This window comes from Herpailurus yagouaroundi, unplaced genomic scaffold (assembly GCF_014898765.1).
Source record: "Herpailurus yagouaroundi ecotype Mexico unplaced genomic scaffold, PumYag 188, whole genome shotgun sequence".
Classification (NCBI taxonomy): Eukaryota; Metazoa; Chordata; class Mammalia; order Carnivora; family Felidae; genus Herpailurus; species Herpailurus yagouaroundi.
The window spans coordinates 19,473,891-19,492,702 of NW_024412419.1; the positions used below are offsets into that span (position 1 = coordinate 19,473,891).

The 18,812-nt window shown below is 41.6% G+C and overlaps 1 protein-coding gene across 1 annotated transcript; it reads left to right on the top strand.

Moving 5' to 3' along the window:
• Positions 1-1,712: 1,712 nt before the first annotated feature.
• Positions 1,713-18,715, top strand: FAM228A (family with sequence similarity 228 member A). The gene is given in 7 exon segments (XM_040496871.1): positions 1,713-2,067; positions 4,447-4,515; positions 9,743-9,830; positions 9,955-10,051; positions 10,053-10,109; positions 12,613-12,643; positions 18,230-18,715. Coding segments are annotated over 7 exon segments (591 nt in total). The 5' UTR covers positions 1,713-1,974; the 3' UTR covers positions 18,386-18,715.
• The last annotated feature ends 97 nt before the right edge of the window (positions 18,716-18,812 follow it).

An 18,812-nucleotide genomic window follows, 5' to 3' on the forward strand; every position in this document is an offset into this window, starting at 1 on the left:
TTTAAGAGGAAGGAAGGCAGAGTACATGGATATAGTGTGGTGAATTTTGTGCAAGAACATCATCCACTTCTGTTTACCTCATTTTCTCAGTGAAGTGAGAAGGTCATCTGTCAGCTGATAGTGAAAGTGGAGGATCAAGGTTCAGAGGTTTGAAAAAAGGGAAGAAAGGAAGGTAGTATTTTCTAAATCATAATAATCCCAGTATAACTTAGTACCCCAGATATCCTGACATATAAAAGCAGGACCACGGGGGAGGTCCCTCAACTCCTAGCACACGTCAGCAATCTACCCCACCTATAATAGGGTTGGCTGTGTCCTGGAATCTCTGCAAGTTTCTGAATCCAGATAGAGTGAGGAGAGGCTGAGGCAGGTTTGGATGGGGCCCTGGCCTGCGAGATGAATCACTTGGCTCTGGCCGCACTAGGCTTCAGAGGGTTCAGCTGAGCCGAGGAACTCTTTCTGCTCTTGTTGGCCTCTCATTCCTATATCACACGTATCTCTTCTTTTCTGTCACCTTCCAAAGGTTTTAGCAACAAAGGAGCACACACCTTGATCCTTGATTGGTAAGAAGACACAAAAGAAGGCTGCTTCAGAGAAGCCATTTGCCAGCAGGATTCATTCATGTTGAGGACCAAGGAAGGCACTCAAGCACCTGCAATAAACTCCACTTAAATTCAGTGTCTGTATGATAATTAAGAAATCACAATACCTTGTATTGATAATTATTACAAATGTATGTTCCCCAGAAGTTAAATATTGCCTGAAAGATCCAATAAAAATAATGACAGCTGGGGCACCTGGGTGGCTCAGTTGGCTAAGCCTCCGACTCCTGATTTCTGCTCAGGTCATGATCTCATGGTTAGTGTGTTCGAGCCCCATGTGGGACTGTGTGCTGATGGCGTGGAACCTGCTTGGGATTCTTTTTCTCTCTGTCTCTCTCTCTCCCCCACTCACCCCTCCCCTACTGGTGTTCTCTCTCACGAAATAAATCGTTAAAAAAAAAAAAAATGATAGCTACTTTACTGAATGCCTGTCAATTCACTTGATCTTTCCCTAAATCAAGGTAGGTGTGTCCCCTTTGGTCAGGCACCCTTAAAATCTGTTGCCACATATTCTCCCCAGGTTTTTCTAACAGTTTTTAGAATATTAAAAAAATTTATTTTGAGTATGATTACACACTTGCTGATTCTGATTCTGCATAGCACCCTCTGGCTCATGTTGAGGCTGACCCCTGGTCTTGGGAAGACACAGTAAGACCTAGAACACAGGAGAGAAGAATTTTGTTTTCCTTAGGCAAAGGGAACACTAAAAATCATTCCTCTCCTAATTGTAGCCCTAGATCATGCAGATAAACTGTATGTTCTTTGTAGTATCAATTTAGAAGACGTCTATTCATTTGAAACCAGTCAAAACGTAGGGTGGTGTTGGTTGGGCAGTTGAAGGCCCCAGGTGTGTGGACATGGCATCTCCTGGGGACCCTCCTCCTCCCTGACCTGCCCTCATCCTTGGCGTCCCCTGCGGGAACAAGAAAAGGGTAGGGCCTGTTGAGGGAAGTGGAGCTTCGAGTTTCCACCCAGTGCTTTGTTTTTATTTATTTATTTATTATTTATTCTTTTTTTCCCCCCAGTGCTTTGTTTTTAAAAGGACGCCCCCTTTTCCGTCTTGCAATACTCCGTCTGGTGGTGGGTTAGCTGGCTGGGGAGGGGCTTGGGGGTTCTGGAGTCGCTGTCCTGCATCTTGGGGAGCCCACGCTGTCCACCGAGCCCCAGGCTGGGTGGGTGACCCCACAGCAATATGTGGGGGAAGCGTAATTACCCCTTTTGAAACTGAGTCTTGGGGGGGGGGGGTGCCAGGATTTTGTTTTTGTTTGTTTTACTTAGGGACTTTACCACGTGGCAGAGCCAGGATTCAAACTGCTTTCTGCCTTACCAAGTCTCTTCAATTTACTCTCTCCCCTCAGGGATCCTATTATCTATGGCTTCCAAGAAAGTGTCTACCTGTGGTGAACATTTCAGGCCAGAAAAATTAAAAGAATGGCCAGAGCTCGAGTCAGTTGCTTTAATGGAGGTAAAGTAACGTGGCATTTGGGGACATTATTTTGGCGATGGGACATAAATCCCTTGAGAAGTATTTTGTCTTAGTCACGGTTGGATTCCCTAGAACTAGAACAATGCCTGGCAGAAGCAAGGCACTGTTAAGAATTCACTGAATGGGAATGATCCGGGACCAAATTTGATCAAGAGTGGTTCGAGTGCCCCTGCTGTCGCTCACTAGAGGTTCAGGACACCCACAGGGCGGTACGGTGGGTGGGTACAGGCTGCAGTCCCAGAGCTCTGCCGGCGGAGAAGCCAGGTCTGGGCTCGCCAGTTGATTCTGCTACTTAAGGGTCTGGTAAAGCAATGATTTCCTCATAAAGGAAGTGTCATTATTTTACATGATCCTATAATTTGCCTCACTGTAAAGAGAAGCTCTTGGAGTAGTCCTTTATTTTGCTCCTTTTGCAGCGGTAGCAGTAAAAGTGGTGAGACCTTTAAACATTTGTGTCTGTGTGCGTGCGTGGGCATGAAAAGCTGTGGGTTTCAAAAGTGCTGCCAAAAGTCATTAACATCTTCCTTATGTTTTCTGGCAAAATCACAAAGCTCGGAGCTATGGAAGTCAAAAATGTTTATTTCCTTAAACAAACAAAAAGTAGTTTGAAAATCAGACTCATGGGGCGCCTGGGTGGCGCAGTCGGTTAAGCGACCGACTTCAGCCAGGTCACGATCTCGCGGTCCGTGAGTTCGAGCCCCGCGTCGGGCTCTGGGCTGGTGGCTCGGAGCCTGGAGCCTGTTTCCGATTCTGTGTCTCCCTCTCTCTCTGCCCCTCCCCCGTTCATGCTCTGTCTCTCTCTGTCCCAAAAATAAATAAAAACATTGAAAAAAATTAAAAAAAAAAATCAGACTCATGATCAATATTATAATATATGCTGAGAATAGAATGGGTAAAAAAAAAAATGTGATTTTCCACGATGTTTGTCAAAGTAGATGTTTCTACTTCTCCAAATAAATAGATTGATTTGTTCTAAGTCTATAGTATCAGGGGAAAACACTTAATTGTTTTACATGGTTTTTCAATTGCCATCTTAAAATGAGCCTAAGAAGGAGTCAAAGCAAAATTCTGCTTACATCAACAAGATAGTTTTATTTTGAAGACCTGAAGAGCTGTCTGAATATTATTTTAGATTTCATGTGTTGCTGTTAAATATATGGGTAACAATGCAACTCTCCTTTTTGAGATTTCTTTTATTCACAGATTTGTTATCTGAGTTTGCGGTCTAGTTTGTTTTGATGCATTCACTTGAAAGAACTGAAAGAAGAGCCAGAGATTGAAAAACATAGTTTTAAGAACCTGTATTATTTTACACTAGTTCTAGGTAATAGCATATCTCTTCCAGATACTGGATTTTTATTGTCTTTCCATTTGTTCCTTCTTAGTCCTATAAGCATAAAAGTTGGACGATCAGTTCATAGTGATCCAGATGAAAAGCCCTAAGGTGATAAATATTGAGCTTGGGTTCATAGAAAATCGTGTTTGAAAATTTCTCTTAATAACACAAGAAACAACAGCTGTTGGCGAGGATGCAGACAAAGGGGAACCCTTTGGCACTGATGGCGGGAATGCAAACTGGTTCAGCCACTCTGGAGAGCAGTGCGGAGATTGCTCAAGAAACTAAAAATAGAACATCACCCACCATCCACCAATTGCACTATTAGGTATTTACTGAAAGGATACAAAAATACAGATTTGAAGGATACATGCACCCCGATGTTTATAGCAGCATTGGGCAACTATAGCCAAACTATGGAGAGAGTCCAAATGCCCATTGACTGATGAATGGATAAAGAAGATGTGGTATATATACACACTGGAATATTACTCAGCTATCAAAAAGAACGAAATCTTGCCATTTGCAATAACATGGATGGAGCTAGAGTGTATTATGCTAAGCAGAATAACTCAATCAGAGAAAGACAAATGCCATATGATCGCACTAATATGTGGAATTTAAGAAACCAAAACAGATGAACATATGGGGAGGGGGAGAGAAGAGAGGGAAATAAACCACAAGAGACTTTGAGTGATAGAGAACAAACTGGGCTGATGGAGGGAGGTGGGTGGGAGACGGGCTAGATGGGTAATGCGTACTAAGGAGTGCACTTGTGATGAGCACTGGGTATTATATGTAAGAGATGAATCCCTGAATTCTACTCATGAAACCAATATTACACTGAATGCAAATTAACTAAAATTTAAATTAAAAATTTCCTTAATAAAAATGTTACAAAATATTCTTTGAGGTATAAGCAGAAGATTTACAGTAAAAGTATTGGTAAAATACAATGAATTTTGTCATTCTGTTTTATTTCTTTAGGATTTACATCCTGACATTCAGTTCTGTAATTTTAGGTGTTAGCTAGAGAAGACATTGATGAAGCTGTACATGCAATATTATTTAGAGAAAATTACATTGCCAAGGTAAGAGTTGGCTACAGCCTGGATTCTAAGTATGTTCCAGGTAAGCAAGAGTGGTGCAGAGCAACACGGCTAAGAGGATGTCACTGTGTCACAGAGATTCATTTTGCTGAGAGAATGAACCTCCTCTGGTTGATCTGTTTATACAACATAGATCTGAAATTGTGCCACCTCCTTGCAGGGTCACTGAGAGGTCTGGATTCCTAGATCTGCCCGTAAAGGATCTGAGAGATCGTTCTAAGAGCTCCCCCTCTTTGTTCTGGTACTGAATAGAAATTCTTTCTGACTAAAACTTACCTCTTTCTCATATGTTCCCACATCGAAAAGGGGATATATAAAACCACCAGAAATAGTATTTAAGGGTAATGTCCAATTGTACTCAGAGTTACTATGAAATTAATAAAGTTAAAGGAGTTTTCATTTTAATGAGATTGAAATTTGGTGTTAAAGTGGTACTTTAATGTTTGTGTTCTAATTTACAAAGGAAGTTCATGTATATTTTCAGCTAAGCATCAAAAAGAGGTAGGTGGGGGGCACCTGAGTGGCTCAGTGGGTTAAGCATGTGACTCTTGGTTTCGACTCAGGTCATGATCCGGTCATATTTGAGCCTGGCAGTGTGGAGCCTGCTTGGGATTCTCTGTCTCTTCTCTCTCTGCCCCCCCGCCCCCGACTTGCTCTATCTCTGTCTCTCTCAAAAAAATAAACTTAAAAAAGAGCGGGGGACACCTGGGTGGCTCAGTTGGTTGAGCGCCGACTTGGGTTTAGGCCATAATCTCATGGTGAGTTCGAGCCTTGTGTCAGGCTCTGTGCTGACAGTGCAGAGGCTGGAGCCTGCTTTTGATCCTGTGTCTCCCTCTCTCCCTGCCCCTCCCCCTGCTCGTGCTCTGTCTCTCTCTCTCTCAATAATAAACATTAAAAAAAAAGGTAGGTGGGATTTCCCTCCTATAGATTCAGACAGAGGTGCTGGTGTAAGTCTAGCGCTCTTTCTACTCTACCAGTTTTGTCACAGACTTTGATGATGAAGGCTAGAGACATGCAGTGGGTGACAGGAATGCTTTGAAATCCTTAAAAATAAAAAAAGGAGTTTCATGAGTTAGAAGTGGTTTGAATGTGGTTTAATCTCCAGGCACACTTCTGCTTTAGAACCTTTCATGGGTTCTTCCTGCTCTGTGCTCTCAGGTTCCCCTGAGAGCTTTATTATGTTCTTTGATTATCTTATGCTAGGACCTTGCAACCCAAATGTGTTGAGAGTTTAAAAGTGGGAACAAGTGTTTCTCCCCCTTATTCAAATGACAATAAATGGAAACCTTAATAATTTGTTTTCCTTGTTTGTATCATTTCATTAAAGACTGGATATGTATTTTCAGCATCTGGATATTTTTAAGGAAAGACGAGGAGAGGTGTTACATAAAAAATGGATTGAAAATGTTGCAGAGCCTGTTCAGAGAATTGCAGAAAAAGTAATTTCATACGGAGGGTTGGAGAAAATGAAACAAGAGAATCTTGAATGTCTTTTAAAGCGCACAAATAAAATGGTACTGAGAGTTCTTTGTTTTCTTAATAAAGTATACTTTAAAGAGTTGGGCCAACATTTTCACTGGTTATTATGCAAGCAGTCCTGACACTATTTTTGTATTTAAGATGAATTCACTGAATTGTAATACAGCTTACTACATTTTTAAACTTGGAGTTTCAGAAGGAAGGAATAAAAGTATTGATTTGGAACTAGATTTATCAGGAATGCTTTTAAGTAAATGTAAAAGAGAATAGCAGTAGCTTAAATCATAAGGACACTTACTGTTCACTTAACAAGAAATTGATGGGTAGGTGGTCTCACTGTGGGTTTTGGCAGTGTAGAAATGTCATTTATCACCCAGGTTTTTTCCTATAATTCTTTTCTGCTATCCTTAATATTTTTGTTTTTTCCTCATCACTCTTATATTTGTAAGCACATTTGGTTACTTACAGCTTCAGGTGTTAGGTCTGTGCTCAAGACAGGAAGAAGGGGTAAGGAGTGGTGCCAGGGTACCTTTATCTTATACCTGATCCTTTGATCTGGAAGCAAAGAGTCCCCAGAAGCTCCTAGCAGATTTCCCCTTAGATCCTCTTCGCCAAAAATGGGCCACATTGCAAGTCCTAGCTAGAAGCAGGGCCAGGAAAGAGAGCATAAGGCATTCTAATCTTTCCAGTAGGAAGAGAGCAAGGGAGAAGGGGATTCCATGCTATTCAGTCAGTCAAACATTAGGTGTAGGGACCATAGCTTTCTACATACTGTTCCTCAATTTGGCTTTATAAAAGAATAAAATTTTGCTGCTGCTTTTGGAAATTTTTCTGTTTTAACCTTGAGGTCAGGACCCTCTTTTGGAATTTAGGTCTGCCTAAGTTCCCAGGTACTTACTGGAGATCTAGCATAGTTTGCCTGGAAAGTTAGAGTATTGATTTGGTGAGCAAAATTTCTGGATATGAACATTAAATACTTCTTTCTAAGCACTCTAAGAGGCAGAGCTCAGTGTCAAATCCAGGTGTCTTTGAAACCAAAGTGCACAGGCTTACAGTTGTGCTCAGAAATGTGATTGTACAAGTACAGGATGGGGAAGCCATGCCTTAGAAAAGGCATGTGTTGAAGTCTGAGTGGTTAAAAAAAATTTTTTTTTAATGTTTATTTTGAGAGAGAGAGAGAGAGAGAGAGAGAGAGAGAGAGAGAGAGAAAGAAAGAGAGAGTGCAAGCAGGGGAAGGGCAGAAGGAGGGAGATAGAGAATCTGGAACAGGCTCCAGGCCCTAGCTGTCAGCACAGAGCCCAACGCGGGACTCAAACTCACAAACTGTGAGATCATGACCTGAACCAAGGTCAGATGCTTAACCAACTGAGACACCCAGGCACCCCTGGAGTGGTTTTAAATGACAGTAAATTCAATGTGAGTTGACTATGGGAGCGGACTTCTAAGAAAACATCTGGGATCTTAGGCTGTATTGAGGGAGGCAGTGCTTGGAGTGGGAAGCATCAAAGTCCACCGTGTTGCTATCTTGTCACTCCTGATTCACACTGTAGAGGGGATCTTCAGCAGTTGCAGAACCTTTAGAAGAGGGTGGAAGCTTGACAACATCTCCTGGGAGGAAAAGTGGGAAGAAATATGGGTTATTTAGTCAGAGGAAGAAATGACAGGAAGGGGGATGAAAACGAAACATTTAAAAGACAGATGGGTGGGGGGCGCCTGGGTGGCGCAGTCAGTTAAGCGTCTGACTTCAGCCAGGTCACGATCTCGCGGTCCGTGAGTTCAAGCCCCGCGTCGGGCTCTGGGCTGATGGCTCAGAGCCTGGAGCCTGTTTCCGATTCTGTGTCTCCCTCTCTCTCTGCCCCTCGCCCGTTCATGCTCTGTCTCTCTCTGTCCCAAAAATAAATAAACGTTGAAAAAAAAATTAAAAAAAAAAAAAAAGACAGATGGGTGGGTGATGGGTAGATAAATTTTGTGTTGTTTTGAGGTAGAGTATTAGTGTCTCCAGTGCCAAGGCAGATTTCAACTCAGTCTAAGGACAGACTGGTGGTTAGAATGACCAAAAGAGTACTTGGCTGGCAGAGCAGAAAGTTCTCAGACTAAGGCTAGTTGATGACTTCAGACTAAACTTGATGATTACTACCCCCAGAAGGTGGCGAGCTGTCTCTGCAGTCTAAATTACTTCTGAGGTTTCTTCTAACCCTTTGAATCTATGATTTTCTACAAAAACAGAATAAAGCGTTTGGCTTTTTTGAATCTTGCAAAACACATTGTATACAGTGACTTGCTCTTAGGTGTATTTTTTTTTCCTAAAGGAAATTGTATTTGGAAATCTTTATGATCCTGAAGTATACAACCCTTTTTATATGACAAAAAAGGACCCAAATTATGGAAAGGTAAGTAAGTTTCATTCATTCATTCATTCATTCATTCACCCTTAGAAGCTCTGGGGTTGGGGAAAACCTAGTCATTTTAGAAGTCTTCTAGTTATCCTGTATTCATTAAAGAAAGTCCATAAAAGCATTTCCTCTGAGTTTTAGATTAGGAGCCCAAAATAATTTCACCTACTGGGAAAATTACATGTTTGTGTGATAATGTTTCTGCTCATTCATTCTTCCATTCACATTTAGCAAACTGGAAAGGAAGACATGGGCAGCAAGACATGGGTGTGACAAGTGTCACAGAATTAGTACAGGGAGCAATGGCCTGAGAGGCAGAGCTCCTTTCTGTGAAAGGTGGAAGGAGGGATGCAGAAAAGGCTGCCCAGAGAACTAGTAGTTGGGCCTGTAACGAGTGTTCACGTTTTAAACTTGCCAATAGAGGAGTTAAAATTTTGAGATGTAGATTCAGGTTTTTTACTCCTGTGTAGGAAAAGTACCCACCAGGTAGCATAAGTTATTTAAAAGTATGTGTGTGGCTCTGAAGAAAGAAGTGGTTGGTTTTGCTTCTCTCGGAAAACCAAGGCAGATGACTGTTATGAAGATAAGAAGGTTCCTTTGGCTCTGAGAGACTCGCTAATATGGTGTAGGTTCATCATTTTGCTGCCTTGCTTATCTAGTAATTGTTTACCTCATACATACTTTGGGGACCAGCATCGGGCCAGGTGTATGGGGGAAAATAAAGAAGGGGAATATGGTTTCTAGTGTAAAGTGTAAAGTTAGGAATGGGGAGGAGAAAACCACCTCTCTCCACAACCTCTGTACCCCAGCCTCTCGACACTCACCCACACTGAGGTTTACCTGCCCTCCTGTTTTCACAGACCCTTAAAGACTGGTTGTCAGCTCTCCCAGGAGCACTCTTACTCCCAGGCCACTCACTGCCTTGTGCTCCTAAAGCATCCTCTTCTGATACCTCTCATGACTAGATTGTCACTGTATATGATTTTCTGTTCTAGACAGGTTCTTGAGGATAGGAACTCACTGGGAGGTGGCACCCAGTAGCGTCAGCACATATTTATTGACTGGTGCACTGATGCAGTAGAAGTCTTGATGGAGTGTGCTACTTCTATCGGGAGGCCCTCCTTCCAGTCAGCCACTTATGACTCAATGAAATGTCCTAATGTGAGACAGATAACCTTTACACTTTCCCTGCTCTATGGGTTGACATTATTCACGGGTCGACATTATTCATGGGTCATTAATCTTTGGTGTACAGTAAGGCCATACTCGAATGCTTCAGACAGACTTAGAGAGCTTAATACAAAGCACTTGGATCCTCGAAATTATTTTTCTTGTAGGTTATGTTGCCTTTGTTTTGTGATTCCCTGTTTAGAAGATGGCAAGAGATGGATGAAGAGAAGAGAGCTGTTTTTCAAAATAAGACAGGTATTTTGTGATCATTGGGCTTTATTTTTAGAGACTTATAATTGTCCGGTGATTTCCTACCAGAAGAGTGACTAAGTTGACATTAAGACTGTTGATTTAGATTTTTTTTTTAATCTTCCTATAGGAAAACGATACACCTTAAAAGAATGTAAAGACCTAGAGAAGGCCAGGCTTTATGCCACATTGCCCCATTTCACTTTTACTCTACATGATGTTATTCTAAGAGTGGCATAAAGCCTCTGCGAGATCTGTGAGAAACAAAACACCTAGTAAATGCAGGTAAGGGTGCACTAACTAATGAATGGATCCTTTTACCATCTCCATTGTTTTGCCTTTTACAGAATGTCATGTGGTTAGAATCGCACAGTATAGCTATAGCCTTTTCCAGATTTTACCTTTATCCTTAAAGGATGTTTTCACAGGATTAAGAATATTAGGTTGGCAATTCTTTTTCTTTTTTTTTTTAAGTATTTATTTATTTTGAGAGAGAGGTAGAGAATGAGCAAGGTAGGGGCAGAGAGAGAGAGAGGGGAGACAGAAGATCCGAAGCAGGATCTCTGCTGACAGCAGAGAGCCTGATGTGGGGCTTGAACTCATGAACCATGAGATCATGACCTGAGCTGAAATGGGACGCTTAACTGATTGAGCCACCCAGGCACCCCAGCAATTATTTTTCTTTAACACATATCCCACTGTATTTAAAAAAAAAAATGTTTATTTATTTTGGAGAGAGAGAGAGCGCAAGCAGGGGAGGGGCAGAGAGAGATGGAGACACAGAGTCCGAAGCAAGCTCCAGGCTCTGAACTGTCAGCACAGAGCCCAGTGGGTTCATGGGGCTCGAACCCACGAACTGTGAGATTATGACCTGAGCCAAAGTCTGACACTTAACCCACTGAGCCACCCAGGCACCCTTGTATTTTTTTATTCTACCCAGAAGATAGTTTTATTTTATTTTAAATTTATTTATTTATTTTGAGAGAGATAGAAAATGGGCAGAGGGGCAGAAAGAGAGAGAAGAGAGAGAATCTCAAGCAGGCTCTGCACTGTCAGCTCAGAGCCTAATGCGGGGCTGGATCTCATGAACCGAGAGATCATGACAGGAGCCCAAATCAAGAGTTAGATGCTTAACTGACAGAGCCACCCAGGTGCCCCTCCCCAAAAGATAGTTTTGATCAGCGTACAGGAGCTTGATAAAAAAATCCATCCACACCTGTAGGATAACAGCCCACTTTTAAAAACTGGTCCCAGTACACTGACCAAATTTCCCAGTGAGTATTACTAATAGCAAATTTATTTATTTTTCTTTTTCCTCTCATAACTACTTTAAAGATTTTTTTCCCACAGACTTTTTATTTTATTTTTTAATAACTATTTTAATCACCCAGTGCTCATCACAACAAGTGCACTTCTTAATCCTCATTACCTATTTAACCCATCCCCTAACCCACCTACCCTCTGGTAACCATCAGTTCTCTATAGTTAAGAGTTTGGGGGTGCCTGGGTGTTCAGTCATTTGAGAGTCCAGTTCTTGATTTTGGCTCAGTTTCTTAATTTTGTCCAGTTCTTGATTTCATGATCCTAGGGTTGTGGGATTGAGCCCCTTGTTGAACTCCACGCTGAGCATGGATCCTGCTTAAGATTCTCTCTCCCCAAGAAGAGGTGGTATGTATGTATGTATGTATGTATGTATGTATATGTATGTATGTGTGTATATATACATACGTACATACACACACACATACATACATACATACAATGGAGTATTACTCGGCAATCAAAAAGAATGAAATCTTGCCATTTGCAACTACGTGGATGGAACTGGAGGGTATTATGCTAAGCGAAATTAGTCAGAGAAAGACAAAAATCATATGACTTCACTCATATGAGGACCCTAAGACACAGGACAGATGAACATAAGGGAAGGGAAGCAAAAATAATATAAAAACAGGGAGGGAGGACAACACATAAGAGACTCTTAAACTGGAGAACAAACAGAGGGTTACTGGAGGGGTTGTGGGAGGGGGGATGGGCTAAATGGGTAAAGGGCACTAAGGAATCTACTCCTGAAATCATTGTTGCACTATATGGTAACTAATTTGGATGTAAATTAAAAAAAACAAAAACGTAGATCTTTAAAATATTTTCTTTATTTTCTGGCAAATGTCAAGTTTCATTTAGCAAATCTTAAGAATAGTGTATAAAATATGTATTATAGCACAAACAAATGATGAATAAAAATGCAAAAAAAGAAAAAAAAGATTCTCTCTCCCTGTGCCCCTCTTCCCTGCTTGTGCTCTCTCTAAAAAAAAAAAAAAAAGAAAAAAGAAAAGAAAAAGTTTCCTGATTAAAAAAAAAGAGTATTTCTTGGTTTGTCTCTCTCTCTGTTTTCCCCCATTGCTCATTTATTTTGTTCCTTAAATTTCACACGAGTGAAATCATATGGTATTTGTCTTTCTCTGACTTATTTCACTTAGCATTATATTCTCTAGGTCCATCTATGTTGTTGTGAATGGCAAGATTTCATTCTATTTTATGGTTGAACGATTCCATTGTACGTATGTATATATACACCACATTTTCTTAATTCATCTACCAGTGGACACTTGGGCTGCTTCCATATCTTGGCTATTGTAATTAATGCTGCTATAAATACAGGCATGCACATATCCCTTTGAATTAGTGTTTTTGTATTCTTTGGGTAAATACCCAGTAGTGCAATTGCTGGATCATAGGGTGGTTCTCTTTTTAACTTTTTGGGGACCCTCCATCCTGTTTTCCACAGTGGTGCACCAGTTCGCATTTCCATCAACCATGTAAGAGGGTTCTCCTTTCCCCACATCCCTACTAATACCTGTTGTTCCTTGTGTTGTTGATTTCAGCCATTATGACAGGTCTGAGGTGATATCTCATTGTAGTTTTGATTTGCATTTCCCTGATGATAAATGATGAACATTTTCACATATCTGTTGGAAATCTGTATATCAGGAATAAACTCCACTTGATTGCAGTGAATAATTTTTTTTTCAATGAATTGTTGAATTTGGTTTGTTAATATTTTGCTGAGGATTTTGTATCTACATTCTTGTGTGGGTGGGTGGGTGGTGTCTTTATCTTGTTTTGATATCAGGGTAATGGTGGTCTCATAGAACGAATATGTAAGTTTTCTTTCCTTATCTATTTTTGGAATAGTTTGTCTCCTCCCCATATTTTAGGTATATGGTGTCATATTTGACATCCTTTTATTTTGTGAACTCCTTGACTGAGTTTTACAGAAATATTCATGTTTACTGGTTTTATGTTTCCTGCCTTCATACTGTCACTTTTGGTCTTTCCACTCAGAGTCCCCTTTAATATTTCTTGCTGGGCTGGTTCAGTGGCCATGAACTCCTTTAGTTTTTGTTTGTCTGGGAAACTCTTTACCTGTCCTAGTCTTGCTAGATAGAATATTCTTGGCTACAGGTTTTTCCCATTCAGCACTTTAAATATATCATGCCACTCCTTTATGGTTTGGAAAGTTTCTGCTGAAAAATCCACTGATAGCCTTATGGGGTTTCCTTTGTATGTAACTATCTTTTTTGGATTACTGCATTTAATTTTTTTTATTACTATATTTTGCCACCTTAATTACAATGTCTTGGATATGTTTTGTTGATTTTGTCAGGGGGTTTCTCTGTGCCTCCTGGATTAGATGTTTCCTTCCCCAGATTAAGTAAATTTTCAGCTATTATTTCTTCAAATAAATTTTATGCCTCCATTTCTCTCTCTCTTCTTCTTGTGGGACTCCTATTATATGAGTGTTATTACATTTGATTGAATCACTGAGTTCTCTAAGTCTATTCTCATTTTGCATAATTCTTTTTTCTCTCTTTTCAACTTGATTCTTTTCATTACTCTGTCTTCCAGGTCATTAATTCATTCTTCTGCTTCTTCCAGCCTGCTGTTCATTCCATTGAGTGTGTGTTTCATTTTGTTTACTGAACCCTTTATTTCTGCTATGTTATTCTTATCTCTGTGTTAATGGTCTGATATCCTCCATTGTTTTCTCTTCCAGTGTGTATCCTTATGACCATTACTTTAAATTATCCATCAGCCATATTACTTATATCTGTTCCATTTAGATCTCTGGCCATGGCCTTGTCCTGTTCTTTCATTTGGGACAAAGTCCTCTGTCTTCTCATTTTGTCTAAGTCTCTGCCTGTTTCTGTGTGTTGGGAAAGTCAGCTATGTCTCTTGTTCTTGAGGTTAATGGTTTTATGAAGAAGAGATCTTATAGTGCCCTGCCATGCAGTGTCTCCTGTGTACTAGGGCCTAGCAGTTCCAGGGGTGTCTCCAGTGTGTGGTGTCTGTGCTCTGCTGTTTTGTTCTGCCTGCTTTATCCTTCAGGCCAGTTGTCTCCATAGTCTCTCTTTGCCTGTTGTGGGCAGTGTTTGGTCTCTGGTCTTAATGTGGTGTGTTTTAACTAGGTGTTCCCTGTCTGCTTGTTAAATGAGCTCTGTCACCACCGCCCCTGGAACTGAGGCTCTGCAAAACTCCCAGGTCAGGAAATGTGGTTTGGGCAGAGATTTGGGCCCATCTTCAGCTGCACTGGGACTGAGGCAAGCATGACTTTAGAAAGGGCAGTTCCACTGAAGCATGGGGTGTGACAAGGGTTGGTGTAAGCAAGTTAGGTAGGGAGTATTTGTGCTGTGCTGGGTCCCACAGGTAGCTCTGTGCTTTTGCTGAAGGGTAGGGGAGAGAAATGGCACCTGCCAATTCCTTGGTTCCTGGAGGAGTCTCTCTGTGAATGCTGCTTCTCTGGGGCACGCCCTGATAGGAGCAACTGATCTCCCCACTGTGTGCCCCAGGTGCTCTTGAGGTTGTTGTTTCCATGCTGTATATCTGCAAGTTGTTTGCCCTGCCTTCTCTCCAAGAGCATTCCTGATGTCCTCTGAGATTTTCCAGAGCCAAGAACCCTGACCCTTAGAACTCCAGGCTTTAAGTCCCACTGGTTGCAAGAACTCATGAAATTTGGCCCCTCCTGCTTTCCAAGCCAATTACTATGGGGATTCATTTTCCCCCTGTGGGCTCCCCTGTTAGTCTGGCTCTCATCCTTTTCCACTACCATGGCTCCCTTCCCATTGGCCATGATCTGTTTCTCTCCCAGACTGTGTCTCTGCATTTCTCACTTTCTTTGATGTGGCTCTTCTCTGCCTTTAGTTGTGGAGTTAGTTCTGCCAGTCTTCAGGTCAATTTTTGGGGTATTTAGGATGATATGATAGTTGTCTAGTTGTATTTGTGAGATGAGGTGAGTTTAGCCTCCTTCTACTCTACTTCCATCTTCCCCTTCCTCCTATCCCGTTGTCTTTTACTCTTTCAGTTGAAAACTCAGCTGCTGGCCTCACTGTTGATCCTTTGAAGAAAATTGTCTTTTTTTCTGGAGGTTTTTAAAATTTTCTTATTGTCTGATTTTCTGTAGTTTTATGAATTTCTTTTTATCTTTCCTACTTGGAATCCATAGGTCATCTTGTATCTGTAAACTGATGTCTTTAATCAGTTCTGGTGATTATTACCTCTGCCATATTCTCTCTCTCCTCTTTCTGGCACTCCAGTTAAATATATATTAGATTTTCTCACTATCTCACTGCATCCTTACTGTCTCTTACCATTTTTTTTGTGTATTTTCCATCTTTTTTGTTACTTTATATTTGATTCTAGATATTTTACTAATTTCTCTTCAGTTATATCTAATACTCTTTTGTTAAACCTATCAATGAATTATTTTTAGTTGTTTTATTTTTATAGTTCTAGCTCTAGCATCTTATTTCTTTTTCAGGTAGGTTTTGGGGAAGGCTGTCTGGAATCAGGGCCTGGAGTATCTCGGTCCTCTACTGGGACCCTATCTCAATGCACTGCTTGACTTGCCTGCCACTAGGAAGGAGTTGAGAACAAGGTTAACTCCCCACCTGCCAAGATCACAACCAGGCCTGGGAGAAAAAAAAATCCACAAAAGAAATGCTGAGACCATGGAGAAGTGTGTGTACCCTGCTACCTGAGGTTGGCAAATTCCCCCAGTGGAGAAAATAGCCAGAGATTGCCAGCTCATTCTGAAAGAGCTGTCTCCTCTCTGAAAATTTCCAATGACTTTAAAATTACAAAAAAATTTTTTTCCTAGGGTGGGGCAGTAAATATTCTGTTTTTCTAGTTGTTGCAGCAAGATTGTTGGCCTGTGCAAAGTTCTAAATCCTATATAAAACATGGAAGTCCTGTCATGCTCTCTTGACATTTCCCCTTTTCAAAAAAATTGTTATTTATTTATGAGAGAGAGAGTGAGTGAGCAGGGGAGGGGCAGAGAGACATGGACACAGAATCTGAAACAGGCTCCAGACTCTGAGCTGTCAGCACAGAGCCTGACACAGGGCTTGAACCCATGAACTGTGAGATCATGACCTGAGCTGAAGTCAGATGTTTAACCGTCTGAGCCACCCAGGCACTCCAACATTTCCTTTTTATCTTTCATCCAGAGTTTTACTGGAGTGAACAGTGCTACTTACTGTTTCCCCTTCTGATTTGGAAGTTTTATGTTTTATTTCTTGGCTTGTTTATACATTTTAACAAACAATTTAGACTTCAATAATTATATAACTTCCCATCTTCCAGCAAGACAAAGGCGTTATTTTGCTCTATTTCGTCATCCCCACTTTGTAGCTCCTCAGCTCCTTAAGTGGTATTCTGCCCTTTAATCTGTATCCTCCAGTGAATTCTCCACCTAGCAGCTGGAGGAATGTCTTTGAAGTGATGGAACTTCTCCAGTCAAAAACCCTTCAGTAGCTTCCGATAACCCTTACAATAAAGTCCAGACACTTAACATAGCACATAAGGTGCTATGGGCCTTGCCAGCCTTTCTGGCTTCATCTAAAAATATCCCTTTCCCTTAAGGAAAAGAAGTATAAATAAACTACAAAAATATCTGGGTCAAATCAGCACAGTTATAACTGCCTGACCTGCCATGTTGTTTCATGGCTTTGTTCCATTTTATTACTGGCCATTGTGATCCAGCCAAGAGAGGGAATTATCACATGGTGTGATACCATTACACCCTCCATCTGCTTTTCCCCACCCCAGCAAGCCCCTTGAGGGCAGGGACTGTGTCTTATTTATCCTGGTGTTCCCAGCACTTAGCTGGAATGCAGTAGAGGATGAGTAAATGCTTGTGGAAGGAAGGAAGGAAGGAAGGAAGGCAGGCAAGAATGAATGCAGGAATGAATGGAGGAATGAAGGAGAAAGCTGCTTTCCCTCCACAGGTCTGGGCTTCTCTGGGAGGTGCTGGAAACCCTCTGGGAGGACACACCTGGAAGTGTGTTCACATGGCCTCTCAGTAAAGTAAGAAAAGGACTTAAAGACAAGGTGTCTATGTTAGAGACAGTGTGATTACAAAAAGCAGAATCCTCAAGTTAAAAAAGGAGGGAGGAACCTAGGTGGGTTAGAAATCACTGGTCTGTTACAGAAGCCATGGTCAGTGTCCCAGTTTGTTTGACTCATGTAACAGAATGCCAGAGATTGGGGGGGGGGGCTTATAAACAACAGAAATTTATTTCTCACAGTTGTGGAGGCTGGAAAGTCCAAGATCATGGTAGTGGCAGATTCAGAATCTGGTGGGGACCCACTTTCTTGTTCTTAGATGGCACCTTCTTGTTGTGTTCTCACATGTTGGGAAGGGTGAGGGAGTTTTCTAGGGTCTCTTATAGGGGCACTAGTCTTATTCATGAGGGCTCTGCCTGCATGACCTAATCACCTCCCCTAAACCCCACATCTTAATACCATCACATTGGGGGTTAGGTGTCAACATATGAATTTTGGGGGGACACAAACATTCAGACCATAGCAGTCAGGAGGACAAACAGGCTGCTTACGGGACTAAGAGCCATGTTCTTTCCTCTTTGGGACTATGTGGCTTTCATCAGAGCTTCTTTGTGAACCTACTTCCTTACTTTCTCTGCTTTCTTATGCATGTGCTGGAAAATGGATGCCCCAGGCCTGCCTGAGTTTCTGGTTTGAGCAGTGACAGACTGCCTGGAAGCCACCCTATCCCACTTACAACTCTAGGGGTTTGAGGCTCTGGCCCAGGTGCCTCAGCCACGACCAGAGAAGGGTCACATGACTCACTGCCTACCTAACGGTTGTGCCAGCAGGAGGGGGGGGGGGGGGGGACTGATACATGGACAGCCACCAAGTGAGGTCTACTCAGTCCTTCCTTTTCATGAAGTATGAGTTTGCTAACTTAATTTGCAGCAATTATTGAATAATACAATTCTGTTTGTATGGAGTTGAAATACTTTTGTTTTTCTTTGCAGTCCTGAGAAAGTTATCTGTTCAGAAAATAAATATCTGCCTGATGAAGAGAATGAGACTACTGACCTAAGACCATTTTTGAAAGGCAATTTCATTCCTCAAAGCTCAGCCAGGAGAATGGAATGGAAGAGAGGAATTGTGTGGTGAGCAGAGATCTGGGGGAGCAGGGCTGGGATGGCACAAGTTGCAACATGCACAAGATGACAGGCATTGATTTTGGAATTTGAACCATTGACACATCCCTCCTTGTGACACAGGTTCCCCAGGGTAGAGAAGGCAGGAGGCAAAAAAGGGAGTGGAAAGGATGTTGCAGAAGATTTACTTCATGCACAGGAAATGGTGGGGTTGCCTCTGGGCTTGGTGCTGCTGCGCCCTGTGGCAGGGAGTCTGGGGTTTGGAAACTCAGAAAAGGTGCACATAGTGGGACCCCGGAACCTGCTTTGGAGGACAGATTGTGTCCTCACGAGGTGAGAGAAATCCTGGTCAGAGAAATTTTCAGAGAAAATTTTCCCTGAATTTTTGCTCCTCTGCCATTTTCCTACCATTTACACATCCACACCAGACCAAAAAAAAAAAAAAAAAAAAAGAAAGAAAAAAGAAAAATCTGTTCTCCTTAGTGCAGTCACAGTAGGTAGGAATCTTCTGAAATTTATA